Source organism: Chiloscyllium plagiosum, unplaced genomic scaffold (genome assembly GCF_037043375.1).
Source record: "Chiloscyllium plagiosum isolate Xiang-an unplaced genomic scaffold, Cpla_swu_hap1 HiC_scaffold_33, whole genome shotgun sequence".
NCBI classification, from domain to species: domain Eukaryota; kingdom Metazoa; phylum Chordata; class Chondrichthyes; order Orectolobiformes; family Hemiscylliidae; genus Chiloscyllium; species Chiloscyllium plagiosum.
The window spans coordinates 13,079,521-13,094,606 of record NW_028270171.1 but is presented as its reverse complement, the minus strand read 5'-3'; the positions used below and the strand labels follow the sequence as shown (position 1 = coordinate 13,094,606).

At 45.1% G+C, this 15,086-nt stretch overlaps 1 protein-coding gene across 2 annotated transcripts in view; it reads left to right on the top strand.

The window, feature by feature from the left end:
* Window positions 1-60: 60 nt before the first annotated feature.
* Window positions 61-15,086, top strand: part of hspbp1 (HSPA (heat shock 70kDa) binding protein, cytoplasmic cochaperone 1) — a 33,685-nt gene continuing 18,659 nt past the window's right edge. The window contains exon 1 of one of the 2 annotated variants that reach the window (XM_043679717.2): window positions 61-930. In XM_043679717.2, the coding sequence (XP_043535652.2) occupies window positions 895-930 (36 nt within the window). In that variant the 5' untranslated portion in view covers window positions 61-894. Of the gene's footprint in view, window positions 931-10,092; window positions 10,167-15,086 lie in introns of those variants that run through there. The other variant, XM_043679719.2, reaches the window with a different exon arrangement.

Genomic DNA, 15,086 nt, shown 5'->3' with positions numbered 1-15,086 from the left:
TCTGTTTGAGGTACTCTCAGCAAGAGCAACTCAGTGAGTCCCACCTGCCTGCCTTTTCCAGGAACCTCTGAAATGTATTTCCTGTTCAGCTAATTATCTAAATTGGTGCTGCCTTGAAAGCCAAGATTGAATCTGCCTTTGCCACGTTCTCAGTGCATTTAGATCCTAACCCACTTGCTGCATAAATATAATTTTCCTCATCTCACCTTTTGATTCTTTTGCCGTTCACCTTAAATTGGTATTCTCTGGTTCCTGACCCTCTTACCAATGAGAAATGTTTTTCCCTGTCTACTCTGTCCAGATTCATCCTAGCTTTGAATGAAAAGCTCCAGCTTTTTCTGTCTATCTACAAAACTGAAGTCCCTCACCCCTAAAACCATTATGTTATTCTTTTTTGCATCTTCTGTAATTCCTCCTTAATGTGTGGTGTGCAGCTTGCTAGTTTTGAGCACCTCATCCAAGTATTTGTTGTTTGGATAAGTGTATATACACACATGTACACACACACACAGTTCTTTATTTTTTAAAAAATTACAATTCAGTCACTGGTTTTGGATCAAGACCAATGTAGAAATGTTTATCCCATATATCAGATTTGGCATCCTTTTGCTTTTGTATCCATTGTTGTTGATGTTTTAACATTTATATCACATACCCATTGGCTTCATAATCAAGTGGGTTTGAAGGGAACAAAATTATTGCACACATCTAAACATAATGTTTTTTATTGTCAAGCTGTTCTGATCTTTGTCTTCTCCCCTGCTGCAGCCTGCCTGCATGCTACACACCATTCCATGGAGAAAATACTTTAGAAATTAAAAATTAGGGCCAACATATATTTATGAATCAATCCAGTCGGTAATTCAGGAGAAATGTCTTTATTGAGAAGCTGATATGAACATGGAACTTGCTGCCACAGGGAGTACTGAGGTAAGTTGAATTGATCTGCTTTAGTGGCTAGCACTGCTGCCTCACAGCGCCAGAGACCCGAGTTAGATTCTGATCTGGGCGACTGTCTATGTGGGGTTTACACCTTCTCCCCCTGTCTGCGTGGGTTTCCTCCGGGTGCTCCGGTTTCCTCCCACAATCCAAAGATGTGCAGCTTAGGTGAATTGGTCATGCTAAATTGCCCATAGTGTCCAGGGATGTATAGGTTAGGTACATTAGTCGGGGAAATATAGGGTAGGGGAATGGGTCTGGGTGGGATACTCTTCGGAGGGTTGGTGTGGACATGTTGGGCCAAAAGGCCTGTTTCCACACTGTGGGGTTTTCTATGAAACTAAGTGGAAGTTAGATAAGTTCTCCTGTGAGGTGCTGTCTAAGGAGACTTTCTGAAGTTATACAAGATGCACTGTAGAAATTCACCAAGGCTGCTTAGATTGCACCTTTCAAACCCATGACCACTATCATCTAGAAAGACAAGGGCAGCAGGTACAGTGGAACACCACCAGCAGCAAGTTCTACTCCAAGTCACTCCTCATCCTGATTTGGAAATACATCATCGTTCCTTCATTGTCACTGAGTCAAAATTATGGAACGCCCTTGCGTGGGTCTACCTACAACACATAGACTGCAGCAATTCAAGAAGGCAGCTCATCACCATCTCATGGGCAATCAGGGATGAGTAATAAATGAGGGGAGATGCATGACTTTTGAAAAAAAGAACAGAGGGATATTCTGGTCTGATTTGTGGAGAGAAACAGAGATAACATCTCAGGATTGTGACATTATAACAGATCTGAAAATGTGAACTCTCTTCTCTCTGCAGTTGCTGCTACTGCTACCTGTTGTGTCCTTCCAGCAGTTTCTGTCTTTTATTTCAGATTTCCAGTATGTGCAATTCTGTGTTTTGAATTCTGGTAATAATCAGTAAAGTAATGAAAGGAAGCATGTGTGGACTTAAGCATATAGCAGACCACTGAGTGTCCTGTTTCAGTTTGTTAAATTCTATGCAGTCACTTATTTAGAAGTTTTTTTTTCTCACCAGCATAGCTGTTACTTGAGGGGGAAAACAAACTCTATCCTCAGTTAGTTTACTGACCAGGGGGCAGTAGTATCCAAGCCAGATGTCAGTCTCTGCTTCATCTTGGAGTACGATGACAAAAAGGCAGGACATTACAGAGTTTTGGGGAAGGTGGGGGGGAGGGGGAGAGGGGGGAAGAGTGTGGTGAGGAAGAGAAAATTGAGCAGGAGTTCACATCCTGGATAAATGGATACAAAAGAATAGATAGAAACTTTAGGATGTAAAACTTAAAGCAGGACCTTTTTAATGAAATTAGGAAACTTCTAACTTCAAAATATGGTTCAAGTTTAGAACTTTATTCTGCAAATTGTACTTAATACTAAAACAAAAGCGAGATACTGCAGAAGCTGGAAATCAAATAAAATTGCCTCCAAATGAAAGGTGTAGATAGGGATACCCACACAGGCCCTGGTTCTGCCTGTTTTTTTTGTGCAACACCTTGATCCAATCCTACATGAGGACCTCCTTCCACAACACACACTCCGGTATAATTGATGATTGTTGCTTTCTGATCTCATCTGGAACTTGAAAAGGAAACAAGCAGTTTGCTTCCAATTTCCATCCCTCTCACTTTTATCTGGTCAGAAGCGAGAGTGTGGTGCTGGAAAAGCACAACCAGTCAGGTAGCATCTGAGGAGCAGGAGAATCGACATTTCGAGAATAAGCCCTTCATCAGGAACGAGGTATGTGGGCTAGGCGCCTGAGATATAAATGGGAGGAGGTTGGAGCTTGGGGGAAAGGTAGCTGTGAATGCAATAGGTAGATGAAGGTGGGGGGTGAAGGTGATAGGTCGGAGAGGAGGGTGGAGCAGATAGATGGGAACGACGATGGACAGGTTAAAAGGGCAGTGCTGAGTTTGAGGCTTGGGACTGGTATAAGGTGGGGGGTGGGGAACTGAGGAAACTGGTGAAATCCACATTAATCCTGTGTGGTTGTGGGGTCCCAAGAAGAAAGATGTGGTGTTCTTCCTCCAGGCGTCAGGTGGTTAGAGTTTGTCGATGGAGGAGGCCCAGGACCTGCATGTCCTTGGCAGAGTGGGTGGGAGAGTTGAAGTGTTCAGGCACGGGGCAGTGAGGTTGGTGGGTGCAGGTGTCCCTGGGGTGTTCTCTGAATGGATCTGCATATTGGCATCCAGCCTCCCCGTTGTAGAGGACAGCACATTGGGTGCAACGGATACAGTAGATGACATTAGTGGAGGTGCAGGTAAATTTCTGTAGGATGCGGAAGGGTCCTTTGGGGCCTTGGACGGAGGTGAGGGGGGAGGTGTGGGTGCAGGTTCTGTGGTGGCAGGGGAACGTGCCAGGAGTGGGGTGTGAGCTGGTGTGGATTTGAAGAGGGAGTTACTGAGGGAATGGACTCTCCGGAACGCTTTTAGGGGTGGGGAGGGAAATATATTCCTACTGGTGGGGTCTGTTTGTAGGTGGCGAAAGTGGCAGAGGATGATGCGATGGTTACGAAGGCGACTGGGGTGGGGGAGTTCTGTCCTTGTTGCATTGGGAGGGATGGGGTTCAAGGGCGGAGGTGCAGCAAGTGGAGGAGATGCACTGGAGGGCATCAACCACCACGTGAGAGGGGAATTTGCGATCTTTGAAGAAGGAAGCCATTTGGGATTTTCCAAGGTGGAATTGGTCATCCTGGGAACAGATGCAATGGAGGGGGAGGAATTGGGAATAAGAGATGGCATTTTTACAGGAGGCAGGGTTGGAGAAGGTGTAGTCCAGGTACCTGTGGGAGTTGGTGAGTGTGTAGAGGAAATTCCTTCTTCAAAGATTGCAATTTCCCCTCTCACGTGATTGATGCCCTCCAGCGCATCTCCTCCACTTCCCACACCTCTGCCCTTTATCCCCACCCCTCCCAATGCAACAAGGACAGAACTCCCCAACCCCACTCCTCACCTTCCACTCCACCAACCTCCGTATACGTCACATCATCCTCTGCCATTTCTGCTACCTACAAACAGACCCCATCACTAGGGATATATTGCTCTTCTCCCCACCCACACCCCCCCATCCCCAAATCAACGTACCATAGAGACCATTCCCTCTGTGACTCCCTCGTCAGATTCACACACTAACACCCCCCACCAGTTCATACCCCACTCTGGCACCATCCTCTGCCACCACATGAAGTGCAAAACCTGCACCCACACCTTCCCCCTCACCTCCGTCCAAGGCCCCAAAGGATTCTTCCACATCTGACACCTCCACCGATGTCATCTACTGTATCCATTGCACCCGATGTGGTCTCCTCTACATTGGGAGACTAGACGCCAACTTGCGGATCATTTCATAGAACATCTCTGGGATACCCGCACCAGCCAAACCCACTGCCCCGTGGCTGAACACTTCAACTTCCCCCATCAGTCTGCCAAGGACATGAAGAACCTGGGCTTCTTTCATCGATGAACCCTAAAACCTTGCAATCAACAATGTCCACCACATTTTTTGCATTTCTGCCCTCACCCCTTCCTCTCCTTCCCAGAAGCAGGACGTAGGGTTTCCCTTGTCTGTTTAATTTTCATCCCACCAACCTTTGCATTCAAAGAATTATCCTTTGCCATTTCAATCACCCCAGTATGATGCCACCACTAAATTCATCATCTTCCCCTCTCCCCTGTCAGCATCTGTAGGGATTTCTTCCACTGTGACATCCTGGTCCACTCCTCCATTGACCCCAATACCTCATTTCCTTCTCGTGACACCTCATGCAATTATAGGAAGTGTAAAATTTTCCTCACTATCGAAGGCTCCAAACATGACTTCCGGATGGAGCAGTCTTTTGGGACCCTGCAACTACACAGGATTAATGTGGATTTCACCAGTTTCCTCTTTTCCCCTCCCCCCACCTTATCCCAGTCCCAAGACTCAAACTTGGCACAGACCTCTTGACCTGTCCATCGCCTTTCCCATATATCTGCTCCATCCTACACTCCAAGCTATCACCTAACTTCCTTTTTCATCTATCTACCACATTCTCAGCTACCTTCCCCCGCCCTGCACCACTCGCATTTATCTGTCAGCCCACAAGCCTCATTCCTGATGAAAGGCTTATGCCCAAAACCTCAATTCTCCTGCTCCTTGGATGCTGCCTGACTGGCTGCGCTTTTCCAGCACCACACTCTCGACTCTGATCTCCAGCTTCTGCCATCCTCACTTTCTCTTTTATCTGGTCTGTCTCTGATTCTTCCCTTCCTTAACTTCTGTACCTTCATTTGACATGAATGCTTGTCAGCTGATATTCATTACAAGTTCCCATCTCCAACAGATACATTGGCTACATTTCCTTATACAGTGTTTCATGTAAGCATTCCAGTCTCTCAGTTTTTCCATTGCATCTGTGCCCATGATGCCACCTTCCACAAGAGTCCTTCCAACATGTACACATTTTCCCTCAGTTAAGGAGTCCTCCATTGCCCTCTTTCCCCCACCTGAACTCTGGTGGGCAGGGCCCTCAACAATATCCACCACATTTATTGCATTTCTGCCCTCACCCCATCCACTGCTTCCCAGAAGCAGGAAGTAGGGTTTCCTTTGTCCATTTAATTTTCATCCCACCAACCTTTGCATTCAAAGAATCATCCTTTGCCATTTCAATCACCCCAGTATGATGTCGCAAATAAACTCATCATCTTCCCCTCTCCCCTGTCAGCATCTGCTGGGGTTTCTTCCACTGTGACATCCTGGTCCACTCCTCCATTGACCCCAATACCTCATTTCCTTCTCATGACACCTCATGCAATTACAGAAAGTGTAAAATTTTCCTCATTATCAAAGGCTCCAAACACAACTTCCAGATGAAGCAGTCTTTTGCTTCCACTTCTTTCAAGTCTAGGTTACTATATTCACTGCTCCTAATGTGGCCTTTTCGATATCATGAAGACAACACAGACTGCGCAACTGTTTGGCGGAAAACTACTGCTTGGTCTGCAAACGTGACCCTGACCTTCTGGTCACTTGCTATTTCAATAAACTTGCTCTCATCCAAACAAATGTATGTCCCAGGTCTGCAGCAGAGTTGACCAACATAAGCTGCAGCAGCAACAACAGCGCTTAAATCACTATTTTGCAATTTACGGCCTTTAGGACTCACCATTGAACTCTAATCATGTTTCTCTTCCTCCTCTCCCACTCTTTGGTTTTCTTGGTTTTGCCTTTTTCAGCAGAGCTCACGTATATTCTGTCATTAACACCTACTCTGGACCCACTCACTTCTCGACAACTGTTACCTCTCCCATGGTGATCTCTAATTTCACTTATCCTCTAATCTTCCCTTTCATTCCACTTGCTGTTTCTGCCTTTTTCAACAGCATATAACCGATCACTTTTCTACCTGGCTTTGGTTCTGAAGAATTCATCGTGGTCTCAACATTAGTTCTGTTTCCCTCTTTGATACTGCCTGGCCTGCTGAGTTTTTAATATATAGCATAGGTTTGAGCTAAGAGGACAGTTGAGAATTATTTTCACTCTGAAGGTTGAGAGAATGTGAAACTCAGTGCCTGAAAGGGTAGTTGATTCAGGTCTCCTATAATATTTAAGCAGCATTCATACATTCACTATTCACAATCACTTCCATTCTTGAAGGGCAAGGGCAGCAGATACATAGGAATACCATCAGTTGCAAGTTCTCCAAGCCACTCACCGTCCTGACTTGGAACTTTACTGCATTACCAGCCATGTCAGTAATTTGTCAGTAATAGTTTTGTGGGCTTCTACCTTAGTTAACACTCATTCTCCATGTCAAAACATGCCTTCTCCACACAGACTGCCGCTGTTCAAGAAGACAATTCATCATATTAGAATAGATTCCCTACAGTGTGGAAACAGGCCTTTTAGCCCAACAAGTCCACACCAACTCTCCGAAGAGTAACCCACCCTCCTCTGACTATGGACAATTTACCATGGCCAATTCACCTGACCCGCACATCCTTGCAATGTGGGAGGAAACTGAGCACCTGGAGGAAACCCATGCAGGCACGGGGAGAATGTACAAACTCCACACAGACTATCACCCGAGGCTGGAATCGAACCTGGGACCCTGGTGCTGTGAGACAGCAGTGCTAACCACTGAGCCACCCCAAAATGCAGGTTCATGATTTGTATCTCACCTGAACCAGACAGGCTTTTGTAGTAAACAACAACGGTCACTATTTCATTAGCCTTTAATCCCAGATTTTTATTCATTCGAAGTTCGCCATCAGTCATGTTGGGATTTGAACCCTTGCCCCATGAGCATCAGCTTGGGGTTTTTGCCCTGTGTCATTACCATTACACTACCACTGCTCTATTCATTTACAGGACATGGGTGTTACTGGCCAAACCAAAATTTATTGCCCATCCGTAATTAGTCATGAAAGATGAGGAGAGATTGAGTATATTGGACCGCTACCTACTGGAATTTAGAATAATGACCCATGTCTTATAAATAAACAAAAAAAAAGGTTTATAACATGGCAAAGACCATAATGCATGGGAGCAGAAGTAGAATATTTGGCTCTTCTAGTCTATTGCACCATTTAATGAGATTGTAATTGATCTAATATTCCTGAAATCCACTTTCCTGCTTTATACCGTAACCTTTGATTCCCTTCCTGATTAAAAATCTGTCAACCTCAACTTTGAACGTACCAACCCTTTGGGGAAAATAATTCCACAGATTCAATACTGTCTGAGAGAAGAAGTTCCTCCTCAAGTCTGTCTTCAATTGATGATCTCTTACTCTGAGATTTATCCCTTCAGTCCGAGATTGTCACACAAGGAGATACAACCTCTCAGCATCTACTCTATCCAATCTTTTCAGAATCCTATATTTTTCAATAAGGTTTCTGTCATTATTCTAAATTCCAATGGGTAGCAGCCCAACATACTCGATCTCTCCTCATAAGATTAATCTTACCATATCCAGAATCAATTATCAAAGTAATTGCTCTGCAAACTCAATTCTTTTTATCTTTAAGCTCATGTATTCCCTCCCCTCCCCTCCCCTCCCATTTAATTCTAAGCCTGCTAAAGTTATGCGTAAGAAATCTCTTTGATCTTTTCAAGGCAGTGACTAGATGTCAGTTGAGGGTAGTGCAGTTGATATAATTTGTGAACTCCACTAAGGCTTTTGACCAAGGTCTTACATTGCAGTCAGTTTAAGAAACTAAGAGCCCATGATATCTAGGGAAATTTGGCAAGCAGATTTGGAAATTAGGGAAAGCAGAAACAGAGAGTTTTGTGACTGGAAGCCCATGTCAAGTGGCATACCACAAGATTTGGTGCTGGATCCTGTTCTGTTCATATGTTAATGATGTAGATATGAATTTAGGAGAATGAATCATTAAGTTTGCAGATGACATGAGAACTGGTGTTGCAAATAAAAAAGAGGAAAACCTTAGACTACAGGACGATATAGATGGGCTGGTCAGATGGTCTGAAAAGTGATAAAAGGAATTTAATCCTGAAAAGTGTTAGGTGATGCGTTTTGGGAAGGCTAACAAGGCGAGAAAGTACATATTGAATGGTAGGATCCTTGGAAGTACAGATCTTTAGAGGTGCCTTGGGTGAGCATGTCCAAGAATCTTTGAAAGCAGTGCCACAGGTTGATGAGGTGGTTAAGAAGGCAAATGAGATTCTTGACAAATAAGAGCAAAGCAATTATGATGGAGCTTTTGTCCAACATTAATTAGTCCACAACAAGCCAGGCAGCCTCAGAAGGTGGAGAAGTTGACATTTTGGGTATAATCCTTCTTCAGGAATATCCCAACCTCCATTCCTGAAGAAGAGTTATACCTAAAATGTCAACTTCTCCACCTCTTGCTGTGGCTTGCTGTGTTCCTCCAGCTTGTCTACTTTGGATGCCAGCATCTGCAGTCTTTTTGTCTCTAATTAATTAGTCCACAGCTGGAGTTTTATTTTTGCAGTTCTGGTCACTGTACTATAAGATGTAATTGTACTAGAAAAGGTTCAGCGGAGATTAGCCTTGGTGTTTCCTGGGCTGGTGCAACTCAATTATGAAGAGAGATGAGATCAGCCAGGATTGTTTTCCTTAGAACAGAAATGGCTGAGGGACAGATCTGATTAAAATGTACAATTGTTCTGATATACATAGGGTAGATATTGAGAACCTTTTTCCCCTTAGTAGAGGGGGCATAGTCTTAAAGTAAGGAATAGGAGGTTTAAGGGGGAACTGAGGAAAGAATTTTTCACCTGGAGTGATGGGAATTCAGAACTCACTGCTTAAATGTATGATAGAGGCAGTAAGCATTCAGACATTTTAAACAAAATAAAACAAAGAACTGTGAATGCTGGAAATCTGAAACAATTCATATTGCTGGAGAAACACAGCATGTCTGGCATCACGTGTGGAGAGAGAGAGTTTATGTTTTGAGTCCAGTGACCTTCAAGCATTTGAAGGAATTTCTGTTCTTGTTTCTGAAGAAGTCACACTCAGAACATTAACTCTCCCCTGTCCACAGATGCTGTCAGGCCTGCTATGTGTCTCCAGCAATTATTTTTTTATTTTGGTTTGAGATGTTCAGTATTTGCAGTTCTTTTCTTCATACCCTAATTCAGGACTGGATGCTGGACTCATAATATTAACTCTGCTTTCTCCCCACAAAATATTTACCAAGTATTTAGATGACCACTTGGCCACACACAGGCCAAGTGCTGGAAACTGGGACTAGAATAGATATAAACGATGGATTGAAGGGCCTTTATTTGTGTTGTTAAAAACTCTTTGGCTCTGTGATTTGGACCATCAAAGTCCAGTGTCATCCTATGGTTTATAATTAAAAAAACTGCTGATGATTTGAAACAAAAACAGTAATTGTCGTTGAAAATAAACAAGGTCTGGCAACCTTTATGGGGAGAAAGCAGAGTTAACGTTTTTAGATTCAATGATCCTGCCTCCCCCTCTCTGGCTTCACTGAGATAAAGGCCTCAGGGATGGAGAGGGTGAGGGGGGGGGGGGGGGGGCAGCTGCCTTTCAAAGATGGCGGGTGCTCAGGCGGCAACATACGCGGACAGTTGCCCCGCAGTGGCGTCACGTCCGGCCCACTGACGCAACAAGGCAGCCGCGACGCGACATCCGGCAAGATGGTGGCGCCCATTGGGCTGAACGCGTTGGAAGAATCTGGAAAGGTGGAGCGGCTTCGGCAGCGGTAGGGAGTGGCCGCACGGCCGGGAGCGGTGACCGGGCCAAGAGGTCGTGTTGGAGGAGGGGGGGGGAAAGAGATTGGGGTTAAGTGACCTTCTCCCCCCCCCCCCCCCGGTAACGCTGTGTTGAAATGGGGGAATGGGAGCCCGTGGAGGTTTTGGGTGGCGACCATTTTGAAGCGTCTTGTTGATGGCGGAGGAGGTGATGGGGTTAGGGGCTCAGGGTAAGGGTGGACGGCCGGGATTTTAGCTCCATGGGTATGGCTGTTGGAGGAGGGGGAGAAGAAGGCCATTTCTGCAGATCGTGTTTTTGTAGCTCTAGGTTACAAACCGAAGCCAGGACAATGGATTGTGTGCCCACTATCATATCACCCTCAGTCTCGTTGAATGGCAGTGCAGGTTTGAGTGACCTACTTGTCTGTCTTAGGCAGCTTTCCTATTCCTGGAAGCTGTGTGTAACAACTGGCTGAGTAAAGTGCACATGTGCTGCCGTTGCAGTATGCTTACTTCTGGACCAGGAAGCATGAGTTCAAGGCTCTCCCATTCTAGAGATGTGTAATAACACCTCTGAGCAAGTTGATTTGAAATTATATAATAATTGGTTGAGACTGGTCTGTACAGATGACTTTTTTTTTTAAATCAAGAAGTACTTTTTTAAAAATCCCCATATTCTCCTGGCTATGTTCTATCCTTGAGATGCTAAAGACCCAGCCAAAACCAATGAAACTTACAATGGATTTGAACAAAGAGGATGTAAAAAGACAGGTTCAGTGTCAGTGATTGCAACCGAACTGGGAAGAACCAGTTGCATTGAATGAATTCTGAGAAATAAGAGTTTTGCATTTGAAAATTGAAGGATGTTCTGTTTGAAGTGTTTAAAATGGTAAAAATAATTTAAATAGATAGAGAACAACTGTCTTTGGGGGAAGACAAGGACAGCTTAAGTCATTTCAGAGAAAGCTCAGCAGTTGAAATTTCCTTATGAAGTCACTGTCTGTACTTCCACCACACTCCTAGGCAGTGAGTTCTGCCGTGGGCGGCACGGTGGCACAGTGGTTAGCACTGCTGCCTCACAGCGCCAGAGACCCGGGTTCAATTCCCTCTTGAGGCGACTGACTGTGTGGAGTTTGCACATTCTCCCCGTGTCTGCGTGGGTTTCCTCCGGGTGCTCCGGTTTCCTCCCACAGTCCAAAGATGTGCAGGTCAGGTGAATTGGCCATGCTAAATTGCCCGTAGTGTTAGGTAAGGGGTACATGTAGGCGTATGGGTGGGTTGCGCTTCGGCGGGGCGGTGTGGACTTGTTGGGCTGAAGGGCCTGTTTCCACACTGTAAGTAATCTAATCTACTCATTACAGAAAGAAAAGTTTCTTTCTTAAATCTGCTTTGCATCTCTTTCCTAAAACCTTTAATTGGTGTTCCTGCGTCTTTGTACAATCAACTTTGCCTACCTTATTTAAACAGGTTATAATTTTGTACTCTTCCATCAAAATTTCCCTTGATCATCTTTGATAATTCTTTCAACTTAGTATGGCACAAAAAGCTATTAAAATCATTTCAATTCTACCATTGGAGCAAATCTTTATTTGATGTTTCCTGTAGCTTGTGAGTTATGTCTTGCCTCCTGACGATACATTTTTCACCTGCAGCATTCCATGTGTATGTTACAAGGAGGAAACAAAATGTAGGCCAGATGGCATCTTTTTTAAAATTGAGGGATATGGGTGTTGCTGACAAGGTCATCATTTATTAATCATTCTTAATTTCCTTTCAAGTTTGTGAGCTGCTGCCTTCAACTGTCGTAATTCCATTGCGTATTGGGAAGGGAGTTCCATGGTTTTGACCCTGCCACAGTGAAGGATTGCTGATATGGTCCCAAGTCAGGATGATGTGTGACTTGAAAGAGAGCTTGTAGGTTACGGTGTTCCTATGCCTCAGCTGCCCCTGTTGTGCAGGGTGGTGGAGATTGTGGTTTAGATGAATGAAGTCATCTTGTAGAGGGTTAGTGGTTAAACTGATGGATGGGGTGGATGGTGAGCTTCTCGAGTGTAATTAGAATGACATTTGTGTTCGATAGAATAAAATAGATTTTATTGCTACATATATTCAATTAGTATAGTCACAGTTTGTTTTGTCGCCAACTACAGTACTGATTTAGATACAAAAGTACCTAGGCATAGATTCTCTTATTACAAGATTTTGGACAATACGGAAACAAAATATGCAGCATTACAGGAAAGACTTCAGTACAGCAGACCATGGTGTCACTTAGCTTCCAATCTGCACCAGGCCCTGACTGAACATTGTGCTGGCGACTAGCCGCAGCAGGGGGCTGGAAGGTTGCCACAGCATGCTGGGTGACCCCTATGAGAGGAGGCTGGAATGTCACTATGCCATGCTGAGAGGAGGTCACAGTGCCAGGCCAGGAGGTTGCCATACCATGCCAAGAGTCCGTTGGGAGATTCCCACGCCAACACCAGGAGGTTGCTATATGCCAGGCCAAAGTTCATCGTCAGAGGCCAAAAGTCAAGACAAAATAAAAAGCACTAGGGAGAAGAAAAGAAGGGCAGGTGGATCAGACCAGCTCTGGCTGGCACGTCCTACTCTGCCATCTTGCAACAACAAAAAAAAGTGGAGAGTATTCTGTCTCGCTCCAAACTTGCACCTTTATAGGTGGTACACAAGCTTTGAGGAGTTGAGAGATGTGTTAGTTAATTAGACATCTTTTGAATCCATAGCTGTTGAGTTGCTGTTGAAGTCACAGTATTTGAATGGCTGGTCCAATACAGACTCTGGTCAGTGGTTAATTCCCCACCATCACCATGCCCTCTCCTACCTGGTGTTCAAAATGGATGTTGACAACGTGGGATACAGCAATGACAATGCCAGTGAACAGGGGGCACCTTGTTGGAGGTGGTCATTACCTGGCACTTCTGGTTGTGATGTTGCAAATGCAGTCAACATGTATATAAAGCCTTTCTCCTTCATGTTTACTGACTGACCTATGTACTTCTGTAGCATGTGCAATGAGAACCTGAACGTTTGTGAATCCGGGCATAGGAAAGTAAAGATGAGATAAGACCACTAAGTCTGTCTACGGTTACTGCATCCACATGACAGTACAACCCTACTCCGCCTGTCTTTTTTTTTATTATTCATTTGTGGGATTTGGACATCGCTGGCTGGCCAGAATTGATAGCCCATCCCTATTTGCCCATGAGACGCTGGTGGTGAGCTACTTTCTTGACCCGCTGCAATCCAGTTGCTGTGAGTTGACCCACAATGCCAGTAGGGAGGGAATTTCAGGATGTTGACCCAACGACTGTGAAGGAACAGCGGTATATTTCCAAGTCAGGATGGTGAGTGCGTTGGAGGGGAACTTGCAGGTGGTGGTGTTCCCAAGTACCTGCTGCCCTTGTCCTTCTGGATGGAAGTGGCATGGGTTTGGAAGGTGCTGTCTAAGGATCTTGTGAATTTCTGCAGTGCATCTTGTAGATAGTACACACTGCTGCTACTGAGCACCGGAGATTGAATGTTTGGAGATGTGGTGCCATTCAAGGGGTTGCTTTGTCCTGGATGGTGTCAAGCTTCTTGAGTGTTGTTGGGGCTGCACCCGTCCAGGCAAGTGGGGAGTATTCCATCACCCTCCTGACTTGTACCTTGCAGATGGTGGATAGGCTTTGAGATGTCAAGGAGGTGAGTTACTCACTGCAGTATCCCTAGCCTCTGACCTGCTCTTGTAGCCACTGTGTTTATGTGGTAAATCCAGTTGAGTTTCTGGTCAATGGTATCCCCTAATGATGTTGACAGTGGGGGATTCAATGATGATAATACCGTTGAATGTCAAGGGACAGTGGTTAGAGTGTCTCTTATTGGTGATGGTCATTGACGAGAATTTGTCTGGCACGAACGTTACTTGCCACTTGTCAACCCAAGTCTGGATATTGACCAGATCTTGCTGTATTTGAGCACAGACTGCTTCAGTATCTGAAGAGTCACGAATGGTGCTGAACACTGTGCAATCATCAAACAATCCCCACTTCTCATCTTATGATAGAGGGAAGGTCATTGATGAAACAGATGAAGATTGTTGGCCCTAGGACACTACCCTGAGGGACTCCTGTAGGGATGTCCTGGAGCTGAGCTGACTGACCCTCCACAACTACAACCATCTTCCTTTGTGCCAGATATGATTGTAACCAGCGGAGTGTTTGCCCCCTGATACCCATTGATTCCAGTTTTGCCAGGGTACCTTGATGCCATACTCGTCAAATGTGGCCTTGATGTCGATGGCTGTCCCTCTTCCCTTCCCTCTGGAATTCAGCTCTTTTTGTCCATGTTTGAACCAAGGCTGTAATGAGGTCAGGAGCTGAGTGGCCCTGGTGAAACCCAAACTGGGCATCGCTGAGCAGATGCTGTTTGATAGTGCTGTTGATGACCCCTTCCATCACTTTACTGATGATGGAGAGTCCACTGATTGACTGGGGTTGGATTTGTCCTTTTTTTTTTGTACAGGGCATACCTGGAGAGTGACTGGCTGCCAGTAATCAAAATTCTGAGACAATTCATGTACAACAGTGTCCTTCAGGGAAAGAAATCTGCCACCCTTACCTTCTCGGGCTTAGGTGTGACCCCAAACCTATGGAACGTTTAAGACTGAGATTAGAGAAGTGTTTTTCTCTGAATGCCACTGATGTAGAACTCTGTTCCCCAGGCTGTAGTGAAGTCTGGGACTTCAAAATCTAACTTTGCTTTGAATAAGTTCCGATGGAGAGCAGACCGGAAAGTGGAACCGATACCACAACCATGTTAGCCGTGCTCTTCTAGAACATGCAGCTGGGTCAAAACAGTCTACATCTGTGTTGCTACATAGCTAACTCTTAACTGTCCTCTGAAAGAGCCAAGCAAGTCGTTTACCCAAGTGCTGT